The sequence below is a fragment of the Uloborus diversus genome, chromosome 8 (genome assembly GCF_026930045.1).
Source record: "Uloborus diversus isolate 005 chromosome 8, Udiv.v.3.1, whole genome shotgun sequence".
In the NCBI taxonomy this organism is placed as follows: Eukaryota; Metazoa; Arthropoda; class Arachnida; order Araneae; family Uloboridae; genus Uloborus; species Uloborus diversus.
The window spans coordinates 36,675,260-36,701,357 of NC_072738.1; the positions used below are offsets into that span (position 1 = coordinate 36,675,260).

A 26,098-nucleotide genomic window follows, 5' to 3' on the forward strand; every position below is an offset into this window, starting at 1 on the left:
TGGAATAAAGAAGCACATCAAAGCTTGACTGAAATGGCTGCCAGTTTTACTCTTAATTGTAAAGTTTACCATTTAATATGCTTCTGTATTTATCGTTTTTAACATGGAAACGTTGTCCAAATTGGTAATAAAATTTAAAAAGCGTATTTCCAACTCAAGAGATGCCTATGAGTAAATCTGGTATGACCAATACGAAGGTGGACTAATACAACTTGTTCTCCTCCCCCCCCCCGGTGATCTTTGATGCCTTAAAACTTTTCTTCAATGGCTGGAGGGAGTAAGAAACAAATGAATAAATGCTGAATAACAAACGCTTGAACTTTTCAGACTTCATTTCAAGCAGAAAGCATGTTGAAATTCCGCCATTATAATATTATTTTCGCGAACTACCGGTCGGGAAACGATGTTTTAAAAGAACCAATAGATCTGTGGTACCTTATAAAATTGCAGGCAAGCTTTGTAGGATTTAACGAGATATTTTTAAAGATAATTGACGTGAACATATTCTTTTTCCTTGTTGATCTGATAATATTGGCTTGCAATGTTAAGATGACTTCTACCATATATGCATGTGTAACTGGCCTAGTAATTAACTATACATGATAATTATTCAGGCTGTGCTTTAGAAAAGTTCCTTATTAATGATGATTCATGTGTATACATTAATACTCATGCATAGCTGCTTTTATCGTCTATTTGGACGTAGGTCTCGGACCGCAACCACGCTGCCAAGAAGGGAAGTCAATGTGACCTCCCAAAAATGCGTTTGAGTGAATGTTTCGAAATGGTTTTCATTTTTAAATGAGATTTAGGAGCAGGGAATACTTAAACATTCCTTTGCTTTGCACCTGTTTTTGGGCTTGCAATTATTTTTAGAATTCGATGCTCTTGATGTTGTACCTTCGGTTTCTCTTTTCGAAACCATGGGAAAAACCTACGGCTTTTAATGAATGTCATTTGTATTTTTGTTGTGTTTCCATAGCTTTGATAACCAGCTGAAAATCTGAAGTTACTGTCAATTTGACGTTAAAAATTTTCCCGAATTGCGCAGCCAATGAGTTAAAACGACAGTAGTATGAGAATCTGCAGTTTTTACAATGTTATAAGCTCCTGAATATGTAATTGTGCGTAAGTTAGAGGCAGTACTGTATTTACTGGATACATTACATTTGAGGGTTGATCCAAAAGTAAGGTTCCCATCAATTTTAGAAATATACAGCACTGTATGTTCTCATTGAAATTTACATCGTTGAAAGAAAAAGCGTTTCTCTATTTTTATACACAATCGCTATCTTTTTCTGTACATTATTGTCGACGGTGCCCTAACTTCTGTATCGAGTGTCTATCCATCGCCAACTCCATCAGGAAGCGTTTCACCCCTTTTTTTTGGACTTCGTCGTCGCTCCTGAAACGTAGGCCATCTAAGTGTTCCTTAAACTTAGGAAACAAAAGGTAATCACTAGACTTGAGAGCTCCGGACTGCCATCAAGAACGGAGTGGTTTGTTGACTGTCATGTCCCACTCTGGCGGTAGAATTCTGTGACACTCGGTACAGAAGTTTAAGCACTGTCGACATCAATGCACAGAAAAAGATGGCGATTATGTATAAAAATAGAGAAACGTTTTTTCTTTCAATGATGTAAATTTCAATGAGAATAGACAGTGCTGTATGTTTGTAAAATTGATGGGAACCTTACTTTTGGATCGACCCTCGCATAAGACGATAATAAATCCTCCTCCTCTCCTAGAAAAACCAATCTGTTTGTAAGATAAATAAATACTTTTGTGCTGAAAAGTAAAGTAAGAAATAACGTCGAAAAGCACAAATTGCTGCAGACACGTGTTTCGGCATTACAAGGAACGCCTTTTTCAATGCAAATAGAAATGAGCTTTTATGGATGTCTTTTCATTCATAAGCTCATTCCTTTTTCCATTGAAAAAGGTGTTCCTTGTAAAGCCGAAACACGTGTCTGCAGTAATTTATGCTTTTTGACGTTCTTATTTCTTACTTTACTATCTGTTTTTGCCGCTGCCTGACTGTCTAATTAAAAAATAAATAACACACATTAAAAAATTCACATTTTATTCAATATTTATATATTACATTTTAATTGCACACAACCGCGAAGAAATTTATATTCTTCAAGTCAACACACTCACACACACTCCAAAACAAGCAATATATTTCCGACAATAAATATTTCCTTTTTTAAAACTTTAAAAATTGCACTCTCCACTTCACAACCTCCACAAAAAAAAAATCGTCCTTCCACTAGCCGCCATATTAAAATACTTTTGAATGCCACTTCTGTAACCGGAACTAATGTGGGGGTAGAAGAGTCTGTACTTTGCGAGGGAAATTTCTGAAAACTAGTAGATTGTCAGGCACATTGCGATGACCAAATATATACGGCTTCGGCTTGTAAGACGGTTTTAGCTTGACCCAAATGTATTTGACCCATCACAAAAATTCTACCTCTTCTAAAGTATACTTGTAAATATGATCACAGCAGCCTGGGTATTGATATCTAAAATGGGTGGGCAATTGTTTTTGGCGCAGATTCCATTTGTAGCAATTAGCGTTTAATTTGACACATAGACGCCCCCCCCCCATGTGTACTAAAAGCACGTGGCTCTGATAAGTTTAGACTTGACTATGTTTGTTTCTTTTTGCGAAGTTTAGTGAAAAAAGAACGTGCAGGGTTGTCAATGGCGATTAAAATCGCAACTTTTCATAAATAAAGGCGACTGTAAAGCCTTATCTTTTCCAAAATTTGGACAAAAACGACTATTTTTAATTCGGTAGAAAACATTGCGACTATTTTAGTAAAAATGCAAATAAAAATAAATACTCCAGTTTATTGTGTTTTTTTTAGGTTGAAATTGTGTTTGAAAATCGAAAATTCGCTTGCTAGTTCACCCTCTACTTTCCGAAAATTTTCTCTTTTCCCTTTTTGAAAATTCTTTTTTTTTTTTTTTTTTTTGAAAATTTGTTTCATTATTATGACATAAATCCTTTAACTAACTAAAGCAACTATTTTCAAAAGTGAAACTCAATGGCATCCCGGAACGTGTTATTGGCGCGGATTTGAGTTGGAAAAGGGTAACGGCACCAGTAACAGACATGCTTAAGACATCGCTCTCAGGATTACTCAATTTTTCTTAGACTTTTAACGTAGAGTTTTTAAAATAGTTTTCTCTCAAGCAAGATCTCATGTAACGTTTGGCTGCTTTTGGATCCTCTGAATTAATTAATCCTATTTTTGTTAACTCAATTTCGAAAAAAGGTCCGAACCCCATTAACAAACACCAAAAATTCTGATGATACCCAGCAGCAGACATGATGAGGAAAGGATGAATAATAGACATAATTCCCTTTTTCTCTTCAAAATGTGCAAAAGTTCTTTATTTTTAGATCTGAAACCTTCTTAAATTCAAATGAAGATGAAACACCGGCAGACCTTGTACATCCCAACTTGCTCATAAAACTCACTCTGATAAACACTAGATGGTTGCTCCGTATTTATGGGTCGCAGCAACATCAGTTTTACCAGCCTAAAATTCGTATTACATAAATCCAAACTTACAACTGTCTGTTACTAGACCCTTGTCTGTTACTGGTGTTGTTACCTTACTTTCGCAAAGCTACAATGAAAAGTAATCAAACTCAACTCGGTGCCAATTTCCCCATCTCGATTTTTCTAAAAAGAAGTAAACATGGTGAAGGTCATGGCTCAACCTTACCAGAGTCCCACAAAATAATGTTAGACTACTGATGAGATGAAAAGGCGAACAACCACTTTATAAGTGAAAACGGAAGCATCTGTTACTTTTTGCAGGGATGCCAGTTTGTACAGTTCAAAGCAGAGGCACTTCGAAATGAACGAAACACATGCATCAAATATTTCCTTTTCTCCTTCTTGAATCGTCTAAACTGGCTGTTTGCGAATATTCACAACAAAAGTGGTCGTACAGTAAGCTGCTATCAGGTTAGGTATAACCAGATTTTATATCTATTGCATATTGCTTCGATTTGCAAAAAAAAAAAAAAAAAAAAAACATTTCTGTCATTTGCTGTTAAAAAACTGCTGTTTAGAGGTCTTTTAGCGAAATGCACATTTTTCTTACAGTATCTAACTGCTCGTTATTTGTTTTTTACTAATCAATAGAGTGATATGATTTTAAACCAACAGTTAAACATTATCACTTTATCCCTTATTGTCTTTCTATTTGAGCCTGATGTTTTTAATAAGTAATTTATTCTCTAAGCACATAATACAATTGGGTTAGTGAGCAGCAAAGGGATGTAAGTGGACATTTTTTAGTTTTGAGTAAAACGCGTTTAAAGTTGCAGTCATAGGTAGGTTTTCATTGAATTTTTTTTCTAAATCATGCTGTATAGCAGGTTCTACAAGGGCTTTGCTCCAAGACATAGGAGAGGTTCACCAACCATTTGTACTGGTTACATCCAAATTTTTAATTTTCGCACTTGCATGCCTTTGCTTATCATTGTCTTAATTCTAAAATGTTTTTCTTCACTTAGATTTTTCCTCCCAATTTTTGATTGGGGATTTCTTATTTCGTTTTTTGTTATATGTAATAAATTAAGGGTTCTTTGCGTGATCGACACAGGAATCTTTATACGAAGAGGCGAAATACTGCATTTTACCCACCCATATTTTCATTCACGCTTTTACTCCTGATCAAATTTAAGCAAAAGAAATAAACTTTGATTTTTTTAGTAAATTTCTCTGAAAAGTTCTTGTTAAAAAACATCAACAATCAGGTGTCACATCATCGTTTTTTTTTTTTTTTTTGGTATAATACAGTGGAAATGCGAATTCCGAGATTTTGTTTAGAACTGCAAACTAACAGTGAAGAAATTTTCTTCAAAATATCACATATCTGCACATTTTCAAAATGCTCATAGCAATCTCTCATCTAATTTTTGTTTTACAAACGAGAATATTAGAACAAGTTCGAAATTTCAGAGATAAGGCTGGAAAATCTACCGTGAAAATAGTGCAAAAATTTGAAGCTCACAATATGTTTTCTATTAAAGTCTAAGAAACTGCATTCTTTTTGGCCCCAATAGAGTTGGAAAATTTTCTAATTTAAAGATGCATAAATTTTAAAAGCGAAGATTTGAATAAACTTATCATTTTACAAATTCAGAATTATCTTTTGGGGGAAAGAAATCAATTCGTTTAGATATTTCTATAATTTTTTCCTTACTCTGCATTTCTTTTCTTTCCTTTGTCTCAATGTCAAATTACCATTTCATTTCCTTCGTCTATACATTAATAAAAATTTCACCAATTTGAAGTTTCAAACTTCATTTCCATATATCTGTTTCTTAAATTTACACAAAACATGTCCATACTTATTATTGCACTGTAACCCTGACGGTATCGGAAGCCATAATACTTTCTGGTAACCCGTTCTTTCGTAGAACAAGTAACAGTTCATATTCAAAATAGCCATTTTGTGTACTAATGCTTTTAAATACATTTATAGCACATTGAATCAGTTCCAACAAGAAATTTGAGCAGAACTTAGTCAACAAATCGAGTTTTATGTCGACGTCCTGATATGATAAACTTATTGAAGATTTCAGTGAGCAATTTCGATTTACAGACACCATTAAGGCCAAGCTAAGAAACACAGAATAATTTACAATGCCTAATGTGCTTGTACATCCTTGGGCTTTATGTATATATGCACGCAAAAGCAAAACAGAATTTTTAACAGTTGGGCTCTCTGAAAGTCCACAAATGTGCCGCTTTCACGCCGGATGCGACAGCGACAAAATGTTTTGTCGCTTTATACATACTTAAGCAGCCCTAGCGTTGCTAATTACTAACCGACTGGCTGTCACGTGTTCCATCATTTAATATTGCTTTCAGCCAGATGATCGATAATTCGCTGATTGCGCTGCAACGTAAAAGGAAAGCTGTTGCTGTTTATTAATGCCTAGCTATTGGGCGACAAATTTGCGACAACGTATTTGTGGTTGTCGCGGCCGGAGTGAAATCAGCATTAGATTACACGTCCAGTTGTCATATTATTAGCTGATTCGAATTTTAATCAGTTGCTCACTGATGTACATATATTGCTATAGTGCTTTTTCACTATTTAAGGTAGTGTCTTTGATAACCTACTTAGATTGTATTATCCAGTGCGCTATGTGTCGAAAGCATGGCGGTCTGGGGTAGAATGCGGAGTTCATCAGATCATAGAAAACAATGTGTACAAAATATCCGAGCTTAAAATTGACGTTTTTAGTGAAAAAGTTCAATGTACTTTACACACGCTTATGCTAATGAAGAATCTAATTTAGCTGCATAGTCAAATTGGAGTTTTTGATTTCACAACGAAAGTGCTTCCTTTATAAACTGTTCTTTCCAGTTTAGTTTGCTGTTTTGTATCCAAATGAATCCAACCATTGATCAGTACGCGAATACGGTAAATCCTGTAAAGTTGACCACCTCTCTAAGTTGACCTTTTTGCCAGGCACAAAATTAGTTCCATATCATACATATCAACCTCAATAAGTTGACAACCTGTTCAAGTTAACCACTAAAGTACTGCACCGCAAGTGGTCAACTTACACAGGTTTCACTACTTGACAAGAGGTAACCTTTTGGTTTCTAATCGGCCTCTTCTAGTTTCCAAACTGGTAACTATCCTCACTGTTGCATACATTTACATTGATGAAATGTTTTTGTCATCAGCCATCACATAATTCATCTTATAATCCTCTTCGAGGTTACCACCCTCTATTCTCTGAGAAAACTACCGCTTTGCCTGGATTTTTCAAAGCTCAATTTGAGCAACAAAGCGCTGTTGAGCAACAAAGCAAAGCCCTTCAGACAACCTGACAATCACTTGCATTCTGTCCCCAGAAAACCATGGTTGGAACTCTGTGCAGTTATAGTCCGCACAGCTCGTCTCGAATTATGCGAATACTTAAGTGTTGCATTTCCCATCTAGTTTTTTACATTCTTGTGCGCGTTAGAGTGTTTAGCTCTTTGTGTATACATAGTTTGGATGAATCTTCCAATGATTTTAACTGGACGTGGTTGGGACCAAGCTGTCGTCTATGTTGGACTTGACTGAGGAGTTCTTTAGCTCGGATTTGCGTCCTAGAAGATAGTACGTCATCAGGTTGCCCTTTCCCTTGACAGCAACCATGCCACGTTGCTCGAAGACGTAATCGAACTCTTCTAGGATACGAGCTGTTTCTTCAACCACCTGCAATGACAAAAAAGTAAATGAGATTCAGATAGAAAGAACTCTAGTGTTAAACCAAAAATACAATCAATCATGAAATTTGGTTAATGTTATGACTATATACAGGCACTTAAGTTTATGCTTAAATTTATCAAAATTTTAAAATATTTTCTACATTTTAATATGTGGATCGTGTGCGGCGCGGCACACATCAGAAGCTAATCAACCCCGTCCCATGTCCTCGTCAGCATGTCTGGAGTGGGTTTGGCCCGAGACGGTTTAGACCCTGCATCAACAACCTTGTTAGTGATGCGTTCATAGAAAAAAAAAAACCTCTCACGAAGGCAAATATTGGCTTTTCGGAGGCCAAGAAATCGGCTATGACCTTCTACTTTTTACGGAATCGAGTATCTATTGCATAAAATCTGAAGAACAACTGATTTCTTCAAAATTAACTGACGTGACCTAACTCATACAGTTAGTTTGATTTGATTTTACAAAGCCTCAGAGTTGTTTACAGGCACCTTGTGTTTATATGAGCCCGTATACACTGACCGTTTTAGAGGTAGTTTTGAAGCCCGAAAAGTATCATTTATTTCATGGTTTAAAATAGCATCTTACATAGCTTTTTTTTTTTTTTTGACATTGCAGTGAAAATGGTGCACTGCTAGGATTAACCCTTTGACAGCTCCTTTAAGTTGAAGCTCTTCACGTGAAAGGCGCACAGACTGGTATTTAAACCGAAAACCTGGCCATGTATCAAAATTGTCATTTTTACTAATTAGCATTGGATCTAAAGCTCAAAATAGGTGGATAAACATGACGTGATGTGGAAGTATTCCCTTTTTATTGAGACTGACCAAATTCGCAACGAAGTACGTATTAGTTCCAAACGTACGGGGAGTACGGTCGCCAAAAACAACTAACTATTTTGTTAAAGTGAATTCTCTTGAAATGCTATAACCTCTTCTCTCCATGTTTGGATAGTTATACACATGTCATATGATTGAATTGTGCGCACAGACTATTTTATAATAAGCAAGTCATAGCTCTTCTGCGATGTGAAACGCATGGGTTTTCCAAAATTTACTTTTACAGTCTTGGTCCTGGACTGTAAGATTAAATTTTGTCAGCGTTTAGTTGAACACCTTCTGAAACTTTATAGATGAAGGTGTAAGCTGGCTCCATGATAGCGAGATCGAAGGTGTATGAAAGGTACCGGCGTTTTAAAGACTAACAAGAAGATTTCTTTGAAGATGAGAGCTCTGGCGGACCTGCTACTTCACTGACGAAATTTAGTGGGACAGTTGATCTTGGAAATCCGTGTTTCTAACGCTACAAAGTAGCTTTGGTTCGTCTACCTCGCGCAATTCAATCACGTTACACGGGTGAAATTATGCAATCATTGAAAACAGAGATTACAGGATGTATTTCAAATGATTTTACTTTAATTACAAACTTTGGCTGTCATTGGTGACCGCGGTCTCAAACGTTTAGAACCGACTACGTACAGTCTGTCTTTCATGAGAAAAGCTCCCGCCGTCAAGTGTGAGCCCGTCTACTGCCATAGAAACGGACTTCGTTAATTTCTGCAAGGGTTAGCTGGAAGGCTTTTTGACGCTATTTCGCCACTCGGCAGCTCGCCTTTGTGCAGCCGTACCGGTTTTTCCAACATTAAGCTTCCCTTTGGAAAAATGAGACGCACCTCGTTATCATAGCAGTAGACAGGCGCAGACATTTCGGCGGTGGCTTTTCTCGTGATGGTCGGACAGTAGGAGTTTTACGAGAGTGTTATGCACATATATGCGAGTAACAATTTTTGACAGAAAGAATTCACCAAACGTGCATTTTCGTTCTTGGTGTTAACCATTGGCATATGTACCTAAAGACTACATCGACGGTTTTCGCTAGTCGCACATATGCGCTCATGGGCCACGTCGATGGTTTTTATTCAACACATATATGTGCCCATCAGTGGCAGAATTATATTTTAGGGGGCTTGTCACATTGCTATTTTGAAGGACCTTCAGAGGTGAACAGTACTACCTAAACTATTTTTCTCACGTCCTTCAGATTCTCTTTGAGGCAAGTCTGGGGAACCCCTCGCGATTGTGACATGTTAAATCCGCAACTGGTGTCACCACCAATTTTTTAGACTCACACATGCGCGCCTAGAGCAGTACTGCATAAACTGCTGCTATAGTGTCCATGCTTAAAGCCCTACATCGCAGAATAAGTAACGACACGTCCGCCATCTTGGGGCTAAACGATGCTTTCTTCCTATGTCTGCTATAGTGAGGTAGGGTGTTTTGCTTCTTGACTGAGGTTTATTATTATAACTCCATATTATCCCACAATCAAAAGGCAAAACACGCTACTTCATTATAGCGGACATAAGAAGAACGCGGCATTTAGCCCCAGGATGGCGGACATGTCGCTACTTAAGCCCCTATCTAGAGCTTTAGCCACGCCGAGCCGCGAATTTCCTTTCCTTAAACAGTTGACTACTCTGGGAACATATCGTCACCTCAGAGCAACACTAAGGCATCTAATCCCAGGAATAACACTAAGATATCCTACTGTTGCTCTGAGGCGACGATATATTCGTTCGCACAGCATGATGATCACTGGTATGCAGGGGCGTGCACAGGGAGGGGGAGACGGAATATCTGTTGGCCCGGCCCGAGCCTGCAACGGGCCCAATATTTTTAAAACTAGACGTGAAATGCAGGGGAAAACAATATGGAGGGGGGCCCGGAAAAGTCATTTGTGAGGGGCCCCCAAAGTTCTGTACACGCACCCGGATGTTATGCCTCAAAAAAAGTCAAAGTGTCCATCCCTATTTTCTGGTTTTATGAATAACGCCTGTTCTCAAAGTGAGTGCATGTAAAGATATTGCGTGATTCGTACTCTACCTGAATGCATCCAGCTTTCCCAGTGCTTTCCATCCTCGATGCCACATTGACTGTGTTGCCCCACATGTCGTAATGGGGCTTCCTGGCTCCGATGACACCAGCCGTGATGGGACCTTGATTAATACCTGTTATTCCGAAAACGAAACATATTTAGCATAATACGTTATGAAATATATTTAATTGCAGTATACAAATTATCTACAAAACATTTTTATAAATAAAATGAATCCAAATTCTACATTTCTTATCCTGTTATTTGGTGCATTGTTCTTTCCCCTAAGAAGCACAAGTTTCAGAAAATATCACAGATTAGAAATCAAATGTTTATACACTACTGGCCATTAAAATTGCTACACCAAGAAGGCGACATGGTACAAACATTAAATTTAAACGACAGGAAGAAGATGATAATATGATTGATGTGATATGCAAATGATTAGCTTTTCAGCGCATTCAGACAACGCAGGCGCCCGCAGCGACACCTACAATGTGTTTAAATGAGGAGATTGTACAGCCAATTTCCTTCGTGCTAATTCAATTTGAACGTTCTTGCAAGGTGGAAAATTGTTATAATGGCGCGTGTAAGAAGAAGAAATGCGTGCCAGCACGTTTCTGCCTTTTATAGAGGTCGAATTGTAGCCTACCTGGATTGCGGTTTATCCTATCACAGTATTAACTGCTCGCGTCGGTCGAGATCCAATGTCGGTCAGCAGAATATGGATTCGATGGAGGATGGTAATACAGATCGCCTTGCTCGTTCTCAACGACCAATAATCACCAGCAGCCGAGCGGACAGGCATGTTATCCGTATGGCCCTAATGGTTCGTAGAGCCACGTCACGAGCCCTTCGTCAAGAAATGGGATCATTTGCAAGACAACAAGTGTCTGCAGTTCGGCGACGTTTACAGCAGCATGAACGGTCAGCTCGGATATCATGGCTTCGGCTACCATTGACGCTGCATCACAGACAGGAGCGTCTTCAATGGTGTGACCAGCGACGAACTTGGGTGTGTCAATGGCGAGACGTCATTTTTTTATGATGTATACAGGTTCTGCTTATAACATCATGATGGTCGCATCTGTGTTTGGCGGCATCGTGGTGAGCGCACGCTGGTAGCGTGCATTCGTCATACTGGCCCATCCCCTGGCGTGATGGTATGGGGTGCCGTTGGATACACATCTCAGTCACCTCTTGTTTGTATTGACGGAACTATGAACAGTCGGCGTTACATTTCTGATGTGTTACGACCCGTGGCACTACCCTCTTTCGAGCCCTGCGAAAGTCTACATTTCAGCAGGATAATGCACGACCGCATGTGGCCGGTATTGTGCAGACTTTCTTTGATACGGAAAATGTTCGACTGACGCCCTGGCCAGCACGTTCTGCAGATCTCGCACTAATGGAAAACGTCTGGTCAACGGTTGCTGAAAATCTGGCTCGTCAGCAAACGCCAGCCACTATGGTCGATGAATTGTGGCATCGTGTTGAAGCTGCATGAGTGTCTATACCTGTATATGCCATCCAATCTCTGTATAACTCAATGCCCAGGCGTATAAGCGCTGTTATTTCTGACAGAGGTTCTAGGTACTAATTTCTGAAGATCTATTCACCCAAATTTCTTGAAAATTTAATCATTTGTTATTTCCAACATAATACATGTGTCTAATAAATATCATTTTATCATCGGCATTTCTTCCTGGTGTAGCAATTTTAATGACCAGTAGTGTATTTTGTTTGAAGTTAGAATCCAGGAAAAAATTTGCGAATAGCATTGGGAGTTGCAGGCATTATTTTCGGCGTTACAAGGAACCTGTCCGACCCCTCCCCCCCCCTCTTACTTCAATGCGAAAAAAATGAATTTATGGGGGAAAATACATTAGGCTAAAGTTTCTGATGAAGAGGGAAAATGTGTTATTACTTATAACATCATTAAAATAGCTGATGGGTTTACCAGATTTATTGAAGAGTACGTTAATATATTTCTGTCAATTAAATTTCACGTGTTATTTTTGAGTTAGTTGTAATATCTAAACAGAATTTTCGACTAGCTTCAAAATTTGGGTGAATTTTTTTTGGTTTTCTAGTTAAATACTCTGCAAATAGCATTTCATAATACAGGGTGTCCTTAAAGGCCTTGACACATTTTAAAAGTTCATAGAAAAGCAAGAAATGGTAGTATGAATATGCGGTTTCACCATAATACTTCACAGGTTCAACAATTTTTTATGACATCGTAAAAAAAAGAAAAAAGTGTAATTATAAGTAATTATTACTGTGACGATACAGCCGTCGATGTAAATTACTTATTCCCCCCCTCTCCTTTTCCCACCTCGTTTTTTCCCCTTTACGATGTCAACAAATATTATTAAAACTATATACTATATTATAGGGCAACCCCCCTATGAATACGTCAATTTGTTTATTTTATATAAATTTTTAAAAATGTTTCAAAAACGTTTTGAACGCCCTGTATTATGCGTGATTGTTCATTTTGTAGTGATACAAAATGGCGTTGATTGTGAGTGCCATTGTTTTAAAATAATGTTTACCAATTCTCACCTAAGTTCAGAGAAATATGAAAATTACTTGGAAAAAGTAAAAATTTTTTAAAAATATTTTTTGTATTTTGCAGTGAAAGAAACATCAAAATATAGCGTGTATACCGACGATCAAAGAAGTAGCGGATACAGTTATATCGATGCTACAATAGTCTTCTCTTCATTTAAACGCTAAAAAGTTGCTAATCAGTGTGACTACTAGCAATTTTTTCTGCTGGAAATGATAAAAATTGCAAATGCATTATTGAAAATTTTTATGTTAGAACTAATTGGTCAGTTATTATTTTGAAGGTTTTTCTTTTCCCATATTTATGTGTATACCCAAAATAATGCTTGATGGCATTTCTCCTCAGTAGCTAAAAGCCTCCAAAAACAAATTTAAAGTAAAATTTAAAAGAATGAAAGATTTTCCACAAATTATCAACTTACCCATTCGTAGGAGGAAGTTGTTAAAACTCTCTTTATTGATGTTGGTCAGCGTTTCTTTCAGGGTGAGGGCGAATTCGGTCAACTGTGCTAAATGAGCCCATTTTTCTTTCACCGAGGCATTAGGCTGCAAACAGAACAAGAACTAAGTCAATTAAAAAAAATTTTTCACATTTTATTTGCTTTTCAGCTTGACTAAAAATCATATCGTACCCCGAGGAAAAAAAAAGAGTGACAATTCAAATTTGAAAAGGAACAAAAAAAATAAATAAAAAAAATTAATTTGAATTTTTACATCTTGAATTCAAATTATGTTTTTCGCAATCACGAGTGTGTGCATGTAGGCGTGTGTGTTTGTGTGTTCGGACACGACTGCGTAAGAATTTATACCCTACAATTCGGTTTCATTCGATTAAATTAATATATTGCATTATGAACTTTCTTTTTAAAAATATTTTCTATTAATGTTTTTTTTAATGTGAAATTTTTTATGCGAGGACTTTGAAATTCTGATAGGCGAACTTTTGTGTGGTGAAAGTGACGAAGTTGTTTTTTAATTGTTGCCAAAAACAATGAAAAATAATGGTAATTATAAACTTAAAATGCTTCGGGACTTTTAATTGTTGCCGAAAATAATAGTAATTATAAAGTTAGTTTTGTTAAACCAAATTATTTTCAAGGCTGAACTTAAGTAAGCATAAATTTTGGGCAATTTAAACCTTTCGAATTCGCAACTCCAGAACTCGAATACGCTACCTTGCGGTGATTAACAATACTAAAGAAAAAGGTAAAACATTCCGTTCCACGTGTTTTCTTTGGAAAAAATTACAGGCTTCAGACAGTTTGTGGTGTATTGTAATTTCAGAGGAATAAAAAAGAAAGTTTCCCACAAACACGATGAAAAAGTACTGTCATTCATTAAGCTTCAAAGCAAGTTATAAGTTACGGCACCGGTTTGTTTTACCTTTTGGCTGCAGCGCCCCCTATAGTTTATTGGAGTTGCGAATAACGCTGGTTTTCGAAAACTTCCTTGATCCAAGTCAAGCGGCTATCCACATTGCTTAAGTTCAGCCTTGGAATTAGTTTGTTAACTTTTGTTAACGAAATTAACTTTATAACTACTATTATTTTTCATTGCTTTTAGCAACAATTAAAAAGTGGATTTCGAATAATGATGTTTAGTTTTCTCGTTGCTTATAATCTATTTTCTTTATTAAAATATGCAACTTTGTGAATATGCCTAAGTCAGGTGCAGAAAATCTAAGAGAGTGGCGTGAGTGAAAAAGTGCGGGTGAAGTGACAGTTCAGAGAATTAAAAAAAAAGAAAATCTTAAAATTTTTCTCCTATCGTGTGTCTTTGCAACACACTATTTTTTCTTATTTACTAAAGATGAAAACGATTTTTAAAAAAGGTTTTAGTAATATTTTCCTATTTATTTATTTTTTGAACATTTTGTGAAATTAGTGAATAAAATGGCGGCTACTTACATTATAGCTATCATCCGTCAAGCCGCTAGCTGCCATATAAGTAGAACCAATAGTTTTAATCTTGATGATGTCTTTAAATCTTGGCTGTTCCAGCAACTACAAAGCACGATTTATTATTTCAGTGACTTTAATATAGCAATCAAAATAACACAGTATCAGGACAGAAATACACAGTTCACTTATTTAGAAATAATTTTGCGCTCACGGTTCTAGTATTAACTTTTGTTTCACAACGCACTTGTATCTAAAAATCTACGGAATTTCGTTAAGTAATTATTTTAACAAAAAAGGCGATCTAAAACTTGCATTAAAACTCCTTTGACTTCTTAACAAAGGGTGTGAGTTTTTTTTTTTTTTTGTATAGATGAACATAACTTATAAAAATTATTTAAACCTTAATAATGCAAAAATAAATTTGTTATTAGAATATAGAAAGTCCTAAATAGTTTAGGTCGTTGTCTCTATGTAAAGACTCAACTTATTTCTAGTGTCATCTATTGTGCTTTACATGATATCCCTTTTTCATGATCCACTTTTTTTTAAATCTCATGTCCAACAGTTATGCATCACATAATGACTTTCTCGTTCTTTTACGAAGGTTCTACATGTACCCATTCTGAGGACAAAATACAGTAACTCCTTTGATACATCTGACTTGTCGGGAGACAACAAAAAAGAGCGATATACCTGAAAATTCGATATAACCGGGGTTAGTAAACACAGCGATTTAACTAGTTGATATGAGCATCTGCAGTAAAGTCAGCTTTTTCTCATATAAGGACGAATGTTTAAGTAAAAACAAAGGAAAGTTATTTTATTAATGGCTTTTTTTAAAAGTAAAAATCGAATGAAAAATATTTCACTCCTTTTGTGGTGATAGAAGATTCCAAATGATTGTTACTTTAAAATCCTTGTTTTATTTTATTGTGCGAAAAAGGAAGTTAAATTATTTTCCCGAGAAGAAAAATATTTTTACTGCTTAAGTGGTCACAAATTTAAAATAATGTTTTATTATCTTTACTAATAATAAAGCTGAAAGTCACTCTGTCTGGATATCTGGATGTCTGGATCTCTGATGCGCATAGCGCCTAGATCGTTCGGCCAATTTTCATGAAATTTGGCAAAATTAGTTTGTAGCATGGGATGTGCACCTCGAAGCGATTTTTAGAAAATTCGATTTTGTTCTTTTTCTATTCCAATTTTAAGAACATTTTCCCGAGCAATATTATCATAAGATGGATAGGTAAATTACCAAGTTACCACAACGTGAAACCGTAACTTGGGCAAGCCAACTGGCGAGAAATTCACCATACATTATTTGTAAACATACAGGCGAACCAAAAGACCTTTTAATTTTTCTTCTACGAGCAAAGCCGTGCGGGTACTACTAGTTTCTAATATTTCGGAAACAAGGAAAAACCGTTATATCCGAATGAGCGATATGATAAGGGATGCCTGTACCACTATTTCTTAATGGTTTAAGGAATAAAAACTATAAATTGTAGTTCACATTTAAAATCCGATAACAAAACAAAAGTTGTTTATTTGAGCTATCATCTGCTTATTTTGGTTTGGGAACACTCTTATATTTTATTCTTATCCTTTTGCAGTTCACACTCGCACTAAATGTTCCGTAAAACGTGTTTCACTGATAGCGCAGTCTCAATGCAGGAAAAACAACCAGACCTCCTGTCGCTGCGGTATATGCTAACACGAAAACATGGTTGAATGAAGTTCAACTACACAGCTATCGTAAACAAATACTAAAAGTAAATTTTTTAGGATAGGTGCTTCAGAAACGTTAGTTTTTTTACACCTATTTTTGAAATGCATTATCGGGGTCCTCTTAATTTATATTTTTAAAGTACCTCACTTTTAGGAGTCGTAGCTAACACGAAATACATGGTTGATTGAAGTTATAACAAAAAAATACTAAATGGGCGATTCTCGAAAAAATATCCCGTGCGTAAAGCTAAGTTTTTTATTTTATTCAAGTAACTATTGATTAAATATAGGATCCCCAACAGCATTATTTTTTGAAGGCTTTGGTTAGCTGGAAAAAATAAAGAACTTTGCGTTACGCACGGGACAATTTTTCGAGATTCATTTATGTAAATTTTTACGATACTTCTTCAGAAACGTTCGTTTTTTCTTTTTCTTTTCTTTTTTTTTTTTTTTTTGGCACATTTCTTGAAAATGCATTATTGCTCTCTTCTTAAATTGAAGGGCTCGTGGCAGAAATGTGTCAAGCCGCAAGGAGTGACTTTTCGGTCAAAATTTTTGTTTCGCGTAACTAAAATTGAAATAAACATGACAGTGGATTATATCATAAAATACACTGCAAGCTCAGTCATTCCATCCGAGGACTGCAGTTTCGTGCCTTTTAGTACTCATCAGCCCGGAATAGGAAGTTACTGAGCTGGAGGTGGAAAACCTCTTAAAAGAGCCAAGAGAGCCAAACAAACTGGTAGCTAATGTAGAATTAGCACACCAAAGGCGGTAACTTAAGGCAAAATTGGATTATGTCATTTGGAGAAAAACATATCTGGTTTCAGTATTGCAGAATGTCAAATGTATAATACCTTTGAAACATTCTACAAACATTTTTTAAAAGTTGGAAATTGGCCTACTGAAAAATTCATATCATGTGGCACATCAAGCTCTTGCCCCGAGCCCTTCAATTATATTTTTTCATTATCTCAGTATGGAATCTTACACAATGATACCTTTATTAGCCTGCTTTCCAATAGTTGTAAAAGAAATTAGATGGAAATGTAAATCTCGAACTTAAAGGGGATTTTCGTCAAACAAACTTAATGGAGAAAAAGCTTCTGATGAAGGACCCCCCATGTATAGAATATATTTTTTTTAATTTGAACAAGTTTTTGTTCAATTTTGAACAGTTCAAAAAACTTTAGCATTTGCGCCTACGGGAAAGCTTAAAGCAAATATAGATCCAAGGCCGTAACCAGAAAATAATTTCGGGGTGGGTTCAAAAACTTTTATGCGGAGCTTTTCGCTATTTGTGCTAATATTCAAGTCGTCAGGTTATCTACCATGAAATCGTTTTATGCAATTAATATACATACGAAAGACAATTTAAGTTTTGGAACAATATTTTTTGGAAATTTTTAAATATTAACGAACATTTAAATGTCACACCGAACTTTTCAGATGAGGGGGGGGGGGGTTGAACTTCAAGACCTCCCCTTGTATACGGCCCTGTATAGATCCCTAACTTAAAGGCGGAAAACAACCCATGTTGGAGAAAGCTCTTGATGAGGGACATGTATGGAGCAGAATTTTTTTTTATTATTATTTAGCTATTTTAAGGGTTCAATTTTTTTTTAACACTAACCACAATATGAAAAGTTATTTTTTGGCACCAAAAAGTTGAAAATATTTTGTAGATTCTGAATTTATTCTCAATTTTTGGTTTGGTTTTAAGAAATGGAAAAAAGAAGCTACCAATAAAAATCAAAATACGAGTACAATATTCTGTCGACTAAACATTGACGTGAGGGAGAGATAAATATGACTGAATTAAAATAAAATGGATTCAAAGCATAAAGGCTTTTTACCAGTCGGTGTGAAAAATAATGACAAACTTCCGACTCCGACTCCTAGAATTTTAGGACCGTCTACTCCGACTCCTGTAACCCAAAATTAGTCAAACTCTGACTCCGCAGCTTTGGCGGAAATTTAAACTTGGAGTGAAAATGACAGACTCTTGGAATCTTCTTTTCCGACTCCGCAAGCATTGGTAGAGTTGTGAACTCAGAGAGGAAATGACAGGTTCCGACCCCGATTCTTTGAATTTAAAACCTTCAACTCCCGACTCCGACTCCTTTACCCTAAATTCAGATTGATTCTGCTGCCGTGGTTTTTACTGTTTAATAATTGCTTTTGATATGATTTGTTTTTATTTTTACACTAAAGTTTTAATTTATGTTAGTTTTTATTTTTAAAGTTTTTATTTATTCTATTTTTGGCATCACAAATAAAGCAAAATTCGGAATCCTATAAGTTTTAACATAAAAAGCTGTGCAGACGTTTTCTTTTTTTTTCTTTTTTTTACAATAAAAGTTATTTTTTTGAGTGGACATTTTTAATTTATTTTTAAATCATTTTTTTTACTATTTTTTGGGCAACAGGGGAAAAATAAAATCCAAGGCGCTTTATTTTTACCCGGAAGAAAGAGCGTAACACACGATTTTTTTCAATATAATATATTTATTTTAATGACCTTATTGTTTATTTTTTTTCCTTTTTGAAAGTGATTAAGCTTTTTTTAATGAAACAAAATATATTAGTTGCTTTGTTCAAAATGTGACATTACTTAATTTGTTCGTTTATTACTTTCTTGCGTATCTATTTCTTAGGCATATTTTGTCTTAGAAATCAGCTTAAAATGTTAAAAAGGTATGTTTGAAATAGTTTTCCGTCTTAGCTAATTTGCAGTACGTTGATTAGATACTAGAAAAGCGATATTGATATACGGGAAAGTAGGCTCGTTTAGATCTGGACGGAACTTATTTTTTATATAAGAAATTTTCTTAGTTCTGCTCCTGAATATATATTACTGCTTGTTCAGTGCCCATTTTTGTACAAATCTTGCCTTGTCGTTCGAGAAATTAATATTACAATCGCCCCGTTTCAGAAAAGCGATTTTGATTTATTACTTATTCATCACAAGAAATGAATCCATGCTGTTTTCATGTATTTTGAATTTAAATAAAACTATTTATCATTCAAAATGTCTATAACGTTCGTCAATTAAAAAAAAAGTCAGACGCGCTTGTTAAAATAATTATTACTTTTTAAGAATTGTTCTATACAGTATGTATTTCATGTAAACTACGACTCCTAAAAATGAGATAACTAAAAAATATATTTTAAGAAGACCCAGATAAAGCATTTCAAAAATAAGTTTAAAAAAACTTTTCTGAAGCAAATATCGTACAAAATTACTTTTAGTATTTGTTTGTGATAGCTGTGTAGTTCTACTTCATTCAACCACGTTTTCGTGTTTGCTTACACTGCAATCAAGACAGGAAGTCTGGTTGTTTTTCCTGCATTAAGACTGCTCTGTCAGTGAAAGTCTTTTTACGGAACCTTTAGCATTTATTGGAGAATTTACATGCGAGTAGCTTCGCAACAAAAGGATACATGAATAAAATAGATTGCTTCCGAAACAATATTAGCAGATTATGGTTCAAGGTAGCAACTTTTGTTTTGTGATAATCTTTTAATTGTGAACTATTTTAAGTTTTTGTTCCTGAAAACATTAAGAAATAGTGGCACAGTAATTCCTCGTTATACACAATAACGTTTAAACGTTTCACGAATTTTTTAAAACTGTGATCACAGAAGTAACAAGCATTTAGCAACGTTTAAGAAACCACGTGTGCTATTTGGAGTTATGCAAAAACTCGTAAATCACGCCTAATTTGAAATTATAAACCATTCAAAAGGTATTTGGCAGTAAGTTTGTTTGGCTCTCTTGGCTTCTTTAAGAGGTTTTCTGCCTCCAGCTCAGTTACTTCCTATTCCGGCCTGATGAGTGCTAAAAAGACCGAAACTGCAGTCCTTGGATGGAACAACTGAGCTGGCGGTATATTTTATGCATTCAATTGGGTCTTTAAAAATCAGCGAAGCATTGTTAAAGGAAATTTAGGACTTACAGCATCATAATCCGATATAACTTCATTCAAGAATCGTAGACACTCCAAGCCTTGGTTGTTGACAGAATCCTCGGTATAAAAGTCGGAGAAATTGGGCATGGCAGCGAACAACACACCAACAGCTTCGTAACTTTTGCTATACAATTCCTGCAAAAAATGAATAACTAATTTGACTTATTCTTCACCCTTGGTCATCTTTGAAATAGCCAAAACTTCATGGAAATACAATACTATCCCAATTATCCGCGGGGCGGATTATATACGGCCTTTCACACAATTTTTTTTTTTTTTTTTTTGACGATGATTAACTGAATGTAGATAAATGCACTCATTTTAACACATCAAGTGCAAAATCTATTTTTAGACATTTCTATTTCTTTCTTGCCCCTACCTTAAAATGGCGTCAAGCCTTCCAAGCTGCAATATTGAGTGATTTTTTTTCTAGTTTTTACATGCATTTTTTTCATATACCGTTATTGTTTTATGTATACATATTTAAAAAGATGCAATTGCTTTTTATATTTTTAAACTATTGCATACAATAGCGTCGTTCTTACCTAATTTTTGGATTATCCGCGAGATTGCTTATCCGCGGTTACCGTGCCACCCTATTCCGCGGATAATCGGGATTTTACTATATTACTTGATCTCCACATGGCTGACAATAGGAATTAAAATCTATTGATGCTTAACTCGCGATAACTGAAATTTTCGGCTCGCAGCATCCATAGCATTTAATATTGAGCTTCAGGATTGTTCATAGGTGGTCCTTTGCCCAGGGACAGTCGCCCCTGTCTTCATGAAAGAGATGGTCATCAATTAAGGAGCACTTAGTAAGCGTCTATCATTATCCCTAACAGATCGTAGAAAAGATGATTTATCATCTAAAGATGATAAACCATCTTCTATCATCAGTCATCTCCACTTCCAAGATCTGCATACGAGCTTGAAAGAAGGGGGGGGGGGTGGAGATTTTTTCTCTACTCTCCTGTACTCATGGTAAGCAAATCTACTCAGCGACTGATCACAGATATTTCAGGCCCACAGATTTAAGGAGCTCAGTGGGCCTTTACGGCTTCGAAAAATCTCGCCATAACTGGCTTTCTATCCCCCCTGAAGCGCTGCAGCGTGACGGGTTGTCACGTGACAATCAAACAACAATGTATTTCATATAGGTGGATGAGAAGCTATCCTATGCTAGCGCTACTAGAAGCCTATATTAAATGAAAATCGAAGATCAGCCAGTAGAAAGCCAAAAGGTTCATAAATTGGCTCAAGTAATACATTTCCAATAACGTTATTATTTACTGAAGAATGCAAACAATTTAAAAAAAAAAAAAAGGTATTGCCCGGAGATTAGCTTTGCTGTCAATAAAAAAGCAGAACAAGCATCCAAAAAAAAAAAAAAAGGCGGGGGGGGGGGGGGTATGTCTAATGAAAATGCAGAAGTACCTCGTCTTTCTTATTACAATACATTTCCAATAACGTTATTATTTACTGAAGAATGCAAACAAATTTTTTAAAAAAAATGGTATTGCTCTGAGATTAGCTTTGCTGTCAATAGAAAAGCAGAACAAGCATCCAAAAAAAAAAAAAAAAAAAAAGGGCAGGGGGAGGGGGGTATGTCTAATGAAAATGCAGAAGTACCTCGTCTTTCTTGCTCTGTCCCAGGAAATGTTTGGCGACGTGCGGGGGAAGAATATTATACACAAGAGCTTCGTTTTTGACTCGCATGTCTGCCACCTTCTCTCGTTGTTCTTCGACGTCCTTTTGCCACAAGAACATGCGACGGGATGTTATTTCCAGCTGAAAAATAAATCAATAAATAAATGAAATTCTACATCACAAAGAAAATGATACGAGTCACTCGGTGACCCATACCAGAAAACAGCAATTCATAAACTTTATGTTTTATTACGTATTAGTAGTGCCCGCACGGCTTTGCCCGTAGTGGAAAATTAAAAGATCATTTGATTCACATTTATATTTACAAATAATGGATGATGAATTTCCCACCAATTTGCATTGTTAAATGGCTTGCCCATGTTACGGTTCCACGTTATAGAACAAAATCGAATTTTCAAAAAATCGCTTCGAGATGCCCCATGCGACAAACAAATTCTGTGCCAAATTTTATGAAAATCGGTCGAGCGGTCTAGGCGCTATGCGCGTCACAGAGATTCTGACAGAGAGAGAGAGAGAGAGAGAGAGATCCAGACAGAGAGACTTACAGCTTTTTTATTACGAAACTTAGTAAAGATTTATCATTTGTTATAGAATTTCGTTGTACCGTTTCTCAGTTCACAGCGGAAACGGACCGTAAATAATGTCATACTTTTTTTTCAACATTTGTGACTTCCCTCCCCTCTCTTGTCACAAAGTGTTACATTTGACCTCCCCCTCTCCCACCCCCTCACTGTAAAAACGATTCAGAAACGTTCCTGGAAAATAATAGGTAGCTGATGTGCCCAATTTCTTCCAGTAACATATCTTGGAAAAACCAGGAACATTTTCCCCTGGAAGTCAGTAACCTTTCTGAAATTAACCTTGAAACTTTCTGCAGAAGTGCGAAATCTCCCCTGTTAAAACTATTCATGACTCTAGAACCTTCTAGAAAAATTAAGTAGGTTTAATGTTATTGATTAGAACCTTCCTGATTTACCAAGAAGACTCCATAAAAATCAGAGCGACTACGGCCACTATGCAGGAAGGAGCCAGGCATATCTCTTGCCTGCAATTCCAGCCTTACAAAGCTGTAGCTATCCATTGACTTTTTCGCTCTCATTGAGAGCTTAGTCAATCTGAACAGGCCGTAAGCAATCTTAGGCCGATACACTTAATAAACACGTTCATTCAATCTTTAAATTGGTTGCTAAAAATTTTCCTCGACAGTGGAAAGTCTGCACGCGTGCAACTTGTAGTGATTCAGGAAACTTTTTTTTGAATACACTTGTTTTTACGGGGAAATAGGTGAAAACGTGTGAAATCCCGAGACGTTCCACGGAAATAACCAGTAAGGTTTCGGAATTTTTTTACAGTGCTTGTCACAAACTCTCACAATTTCACGAACCCTCTTAACGACGTGACATCGTTTGTAGACTGCCATTTATGAAATCGGCATTAAATCTACAAAAGTTTCGCTAGATAAGACGCCCAATCTTGCCAGCGCACCACAACGTTGTGGAGCATGCACCTTCTGTGAAAATTACTTTTAGTTCAGTCTGATGTCTATCTATGATTTTCTAAGTTTTACTTCTACGATTAAGGACAAAAAAAAAAAAAAAATAAAAAAAAAATGGTTTGAATAAGGCAAAGTTTTTCAAAAGTGAAAACGTTTGCGACGACTTGGTTGTAACCTGCGTGTACAGTCGAGTGGTTTAAAAAACTTTTTTTCAGCTAGAGTCTAGGACACCCCCTACTTTTTTTAGACTTACTAATAGTATTATGCTGTAAAAGTTTTAGCTTCTTACTCAAATTTTAAGAGGTTTGCTCAATGACCCCTTGATTTAACATTTGTCGTAGCATAGAAAATACCAAATTGAGAAACATTCAATTTACCAAGCTGTTTTTTTTTTTTTTTTTTTGTAAGTAATTATTTTGTTGCAATGTATATACTAGCGTATATAATAATATGTAGCATTGTTTTTTCAATTCAATGTACTTTTTAACCCCACTTCCCATACGTATGAAGCTTGAGGGAGGGGGTTAAGCACAATCTTTCAGTTGAAATAGGAAGCTAAAATTCTTCCAGTATATTACTATCCACAAGTCTAAAAATATCGAGGGGTGTCCCGTTATCTAGGAGGAACTTTTCTTTTACATGTATTTTCGAACCACCCTAGTGTACAATCTGAAAAAGGCGGCTGTGGTGACCTGATCGATAGGGCGGGGTTCGATCCCAATCCCAGCAGGTAGATGATCCTCCGTGTTCGTTAATGGTGACTGGGGCATGCTAAATATATATTAGTCACTAAGTTCTCTGAGTGAATCAATACCTCTGGGGGTGCCGGACCAGATTGCTCGACTTCTGGTCAGTGTTGCCAGATGGTCAAATCCAGATTTCCCTAATTCCCTTCCAATTTTCCCCCCAAAAGCGATGTTTTCTACCAAAATTCCCCAAATTCAAAAAAAAAATTTTTTTCACCAGTATTTTCAGAAAATGAATCGACTTCCTCTAATATTTTTGTCTCCTGAAAAAAATTTTTTTTTCCCCAAATAGCCCAATTTTTTTTAAAAATTCCCCAACTTTTTTTTCTTTCCATTTTCGCTTTTTTTTTGATCTTCTTTATCTTTAACTTTATTTATCTGTACTAATAATAAAGCAGAAAATCTCTCTGTCTGGATAACTCTCTGTCTGTCAGGATCTCTGTGACGCGCATAGCGCCTAGACCGTTCGGCCGATTTTCATAAAATTTGGCAAAGAATTAGTTTGTAGCATGGGGGTGTGCACCTTTAAGCGATTTTTCGAAAATCCGATTTTGTTCTTTTTCTATTCCAAATTTTAGAACATTTTCCCGAGCAAAATTATCATAAGATGGACGCGTAAATTACCAAGCTATCATAACGTGGAACCGTAACGTGGGCAAGCCAATTGGCGAGAAATTCATCATGCATTATTTGTAAATATACAGGGGAACCAAAAGACCTTTTAATTTTCTACTACGGGCAAAGCCACTAGCCATAAATACAAGCGCCTGACCGAAAGATAAGAAATAACCAATTTTTTTTTTCTATTTGCATTTACTACTCTGCTTCTGTATGTAGACTATGATTTTTGTACATATTTATCTAAAAACATTCTTCATCACACTTATTTTTACCCGTTTCACGTATCAACTAGTTACTCACGCAGAACATTAATGCGAATTCCGTAGCATAATATTCCACATATAATGCGAAATGCGAATTTCATAAAGTTGAGCAAAGCTAAACCAACGCTGTTTGATACAATGTAACTACTACCTCTTGACGCGAACCTAAATACGAAAAGAATTCTTTTTTCCTTGAGGGTTTTTTTTCCCAGGTTTTCCCCAAGAAAAAAAAAAATTCCCCAAAGAATTCCCCTCAAAATTCATTTCCCCAAAATTTCCCCAGAGAGCACCAGATTTCCCCAAAATGGGGAAAATTCCCCCAATCTGGCAACACTGCTTCTGGTCTGGATCGAAAAAAAAAAAAAAGTGAGCAGTATTCAGGGTCTCATCCAACGGGTTAAAACAAAATAGGGGTAAATACTGGGAACTCTGGAGTGTGAAGAAAATAGTTTCTCACCTGTCTGTTAATGAGAATGAGACATATGGCTACAATCACAACAATCACAGTTAGTGTAACGGAGTGGACAACATCACGATCACTGAAAGAAAAAAAAGAAGAAAACCTTAATTGAGCAGAAACACCGGAATGTTTTTAATTCATGGTCTTCTGAGATATCGATATGGAGAAACCCGGTATTTTTTGCTACGTTGAAATTTCGTAAAACCGGTATTTGTTAAATCAAAATACTAGTACTTTTGGTATATCAGCTGGTAGTAAATATTTTTGAAATAGTTTTTAATTTTATGTGTTACATATTTTCTTTTATATAAAAAGCAAATTTTTACCATCGATGAAACAGTACCAGAATCAATCACTTCATAGCAAAATATTTTAGTGCAAATTTTTTGTATGATACTATTTTTCTGCTTCATGAATATGTCATACGTTTTGTTTCTTAATTGTATTGTAAAACTAACGATTCATTTTCAACTTAATTTTTTGTTTCTAATATTAATAGTTATTACTAGAATTTACTCTTAA

The 26,098-nt window shown here is 35.9% G+C and overlaps 1 protein-coding gene across 4 annotated transcripts in view; it reads right to left on the reverse strand.

Moving 5' to 3' along the window:
• Positions 1-2,075: 2,075 nt before the first annotated feature.
• LOC129227718 (adenylate cyclase type 3-like) overlaps positions 2,076-26,098 on the reverse strand; it is a 327,000-nt gene continuing 302,977 nt past the window's right edge. For 3 of the 4 annotated variants that reach the window (XM_054862320.1, XM_054862321.1, XM_054862319.1), the window contains 7 exons: positions 25,574-25,655; positions 21,953-22,111; positions 20,306-20,452; positions 14,622-14,717; positions 13,137-13,260; positions 10,149-10,273; positions 2,076-7,254 (listed from right to left, as the gene is read on the reverse strand). In XM_054862320.1, coding sequence (XP_054718295.1) covers positions 7,069-7,254; positions 10,149-10,273; positions 13,137-13,260; positions 14,622-14,717; positions 20,306-20,452; positions 21,953-22,111; positions 25,574-25,655 — 919 coding nt within the window. In that variant the 3' untranslated portion in view covers positions 2,076-7,068. The remainder of the gene's footprint in view (positions 7,255-10,148; positions 10,274-13,136; positions 13,261-14,621; positions 14,718-20,305; positions 20,453-21,952; positions 22,112-25,573; positions 25,656-26,098) is intronic. The other variant, XM_054862322.1, reaches the window with a different exon arrangement.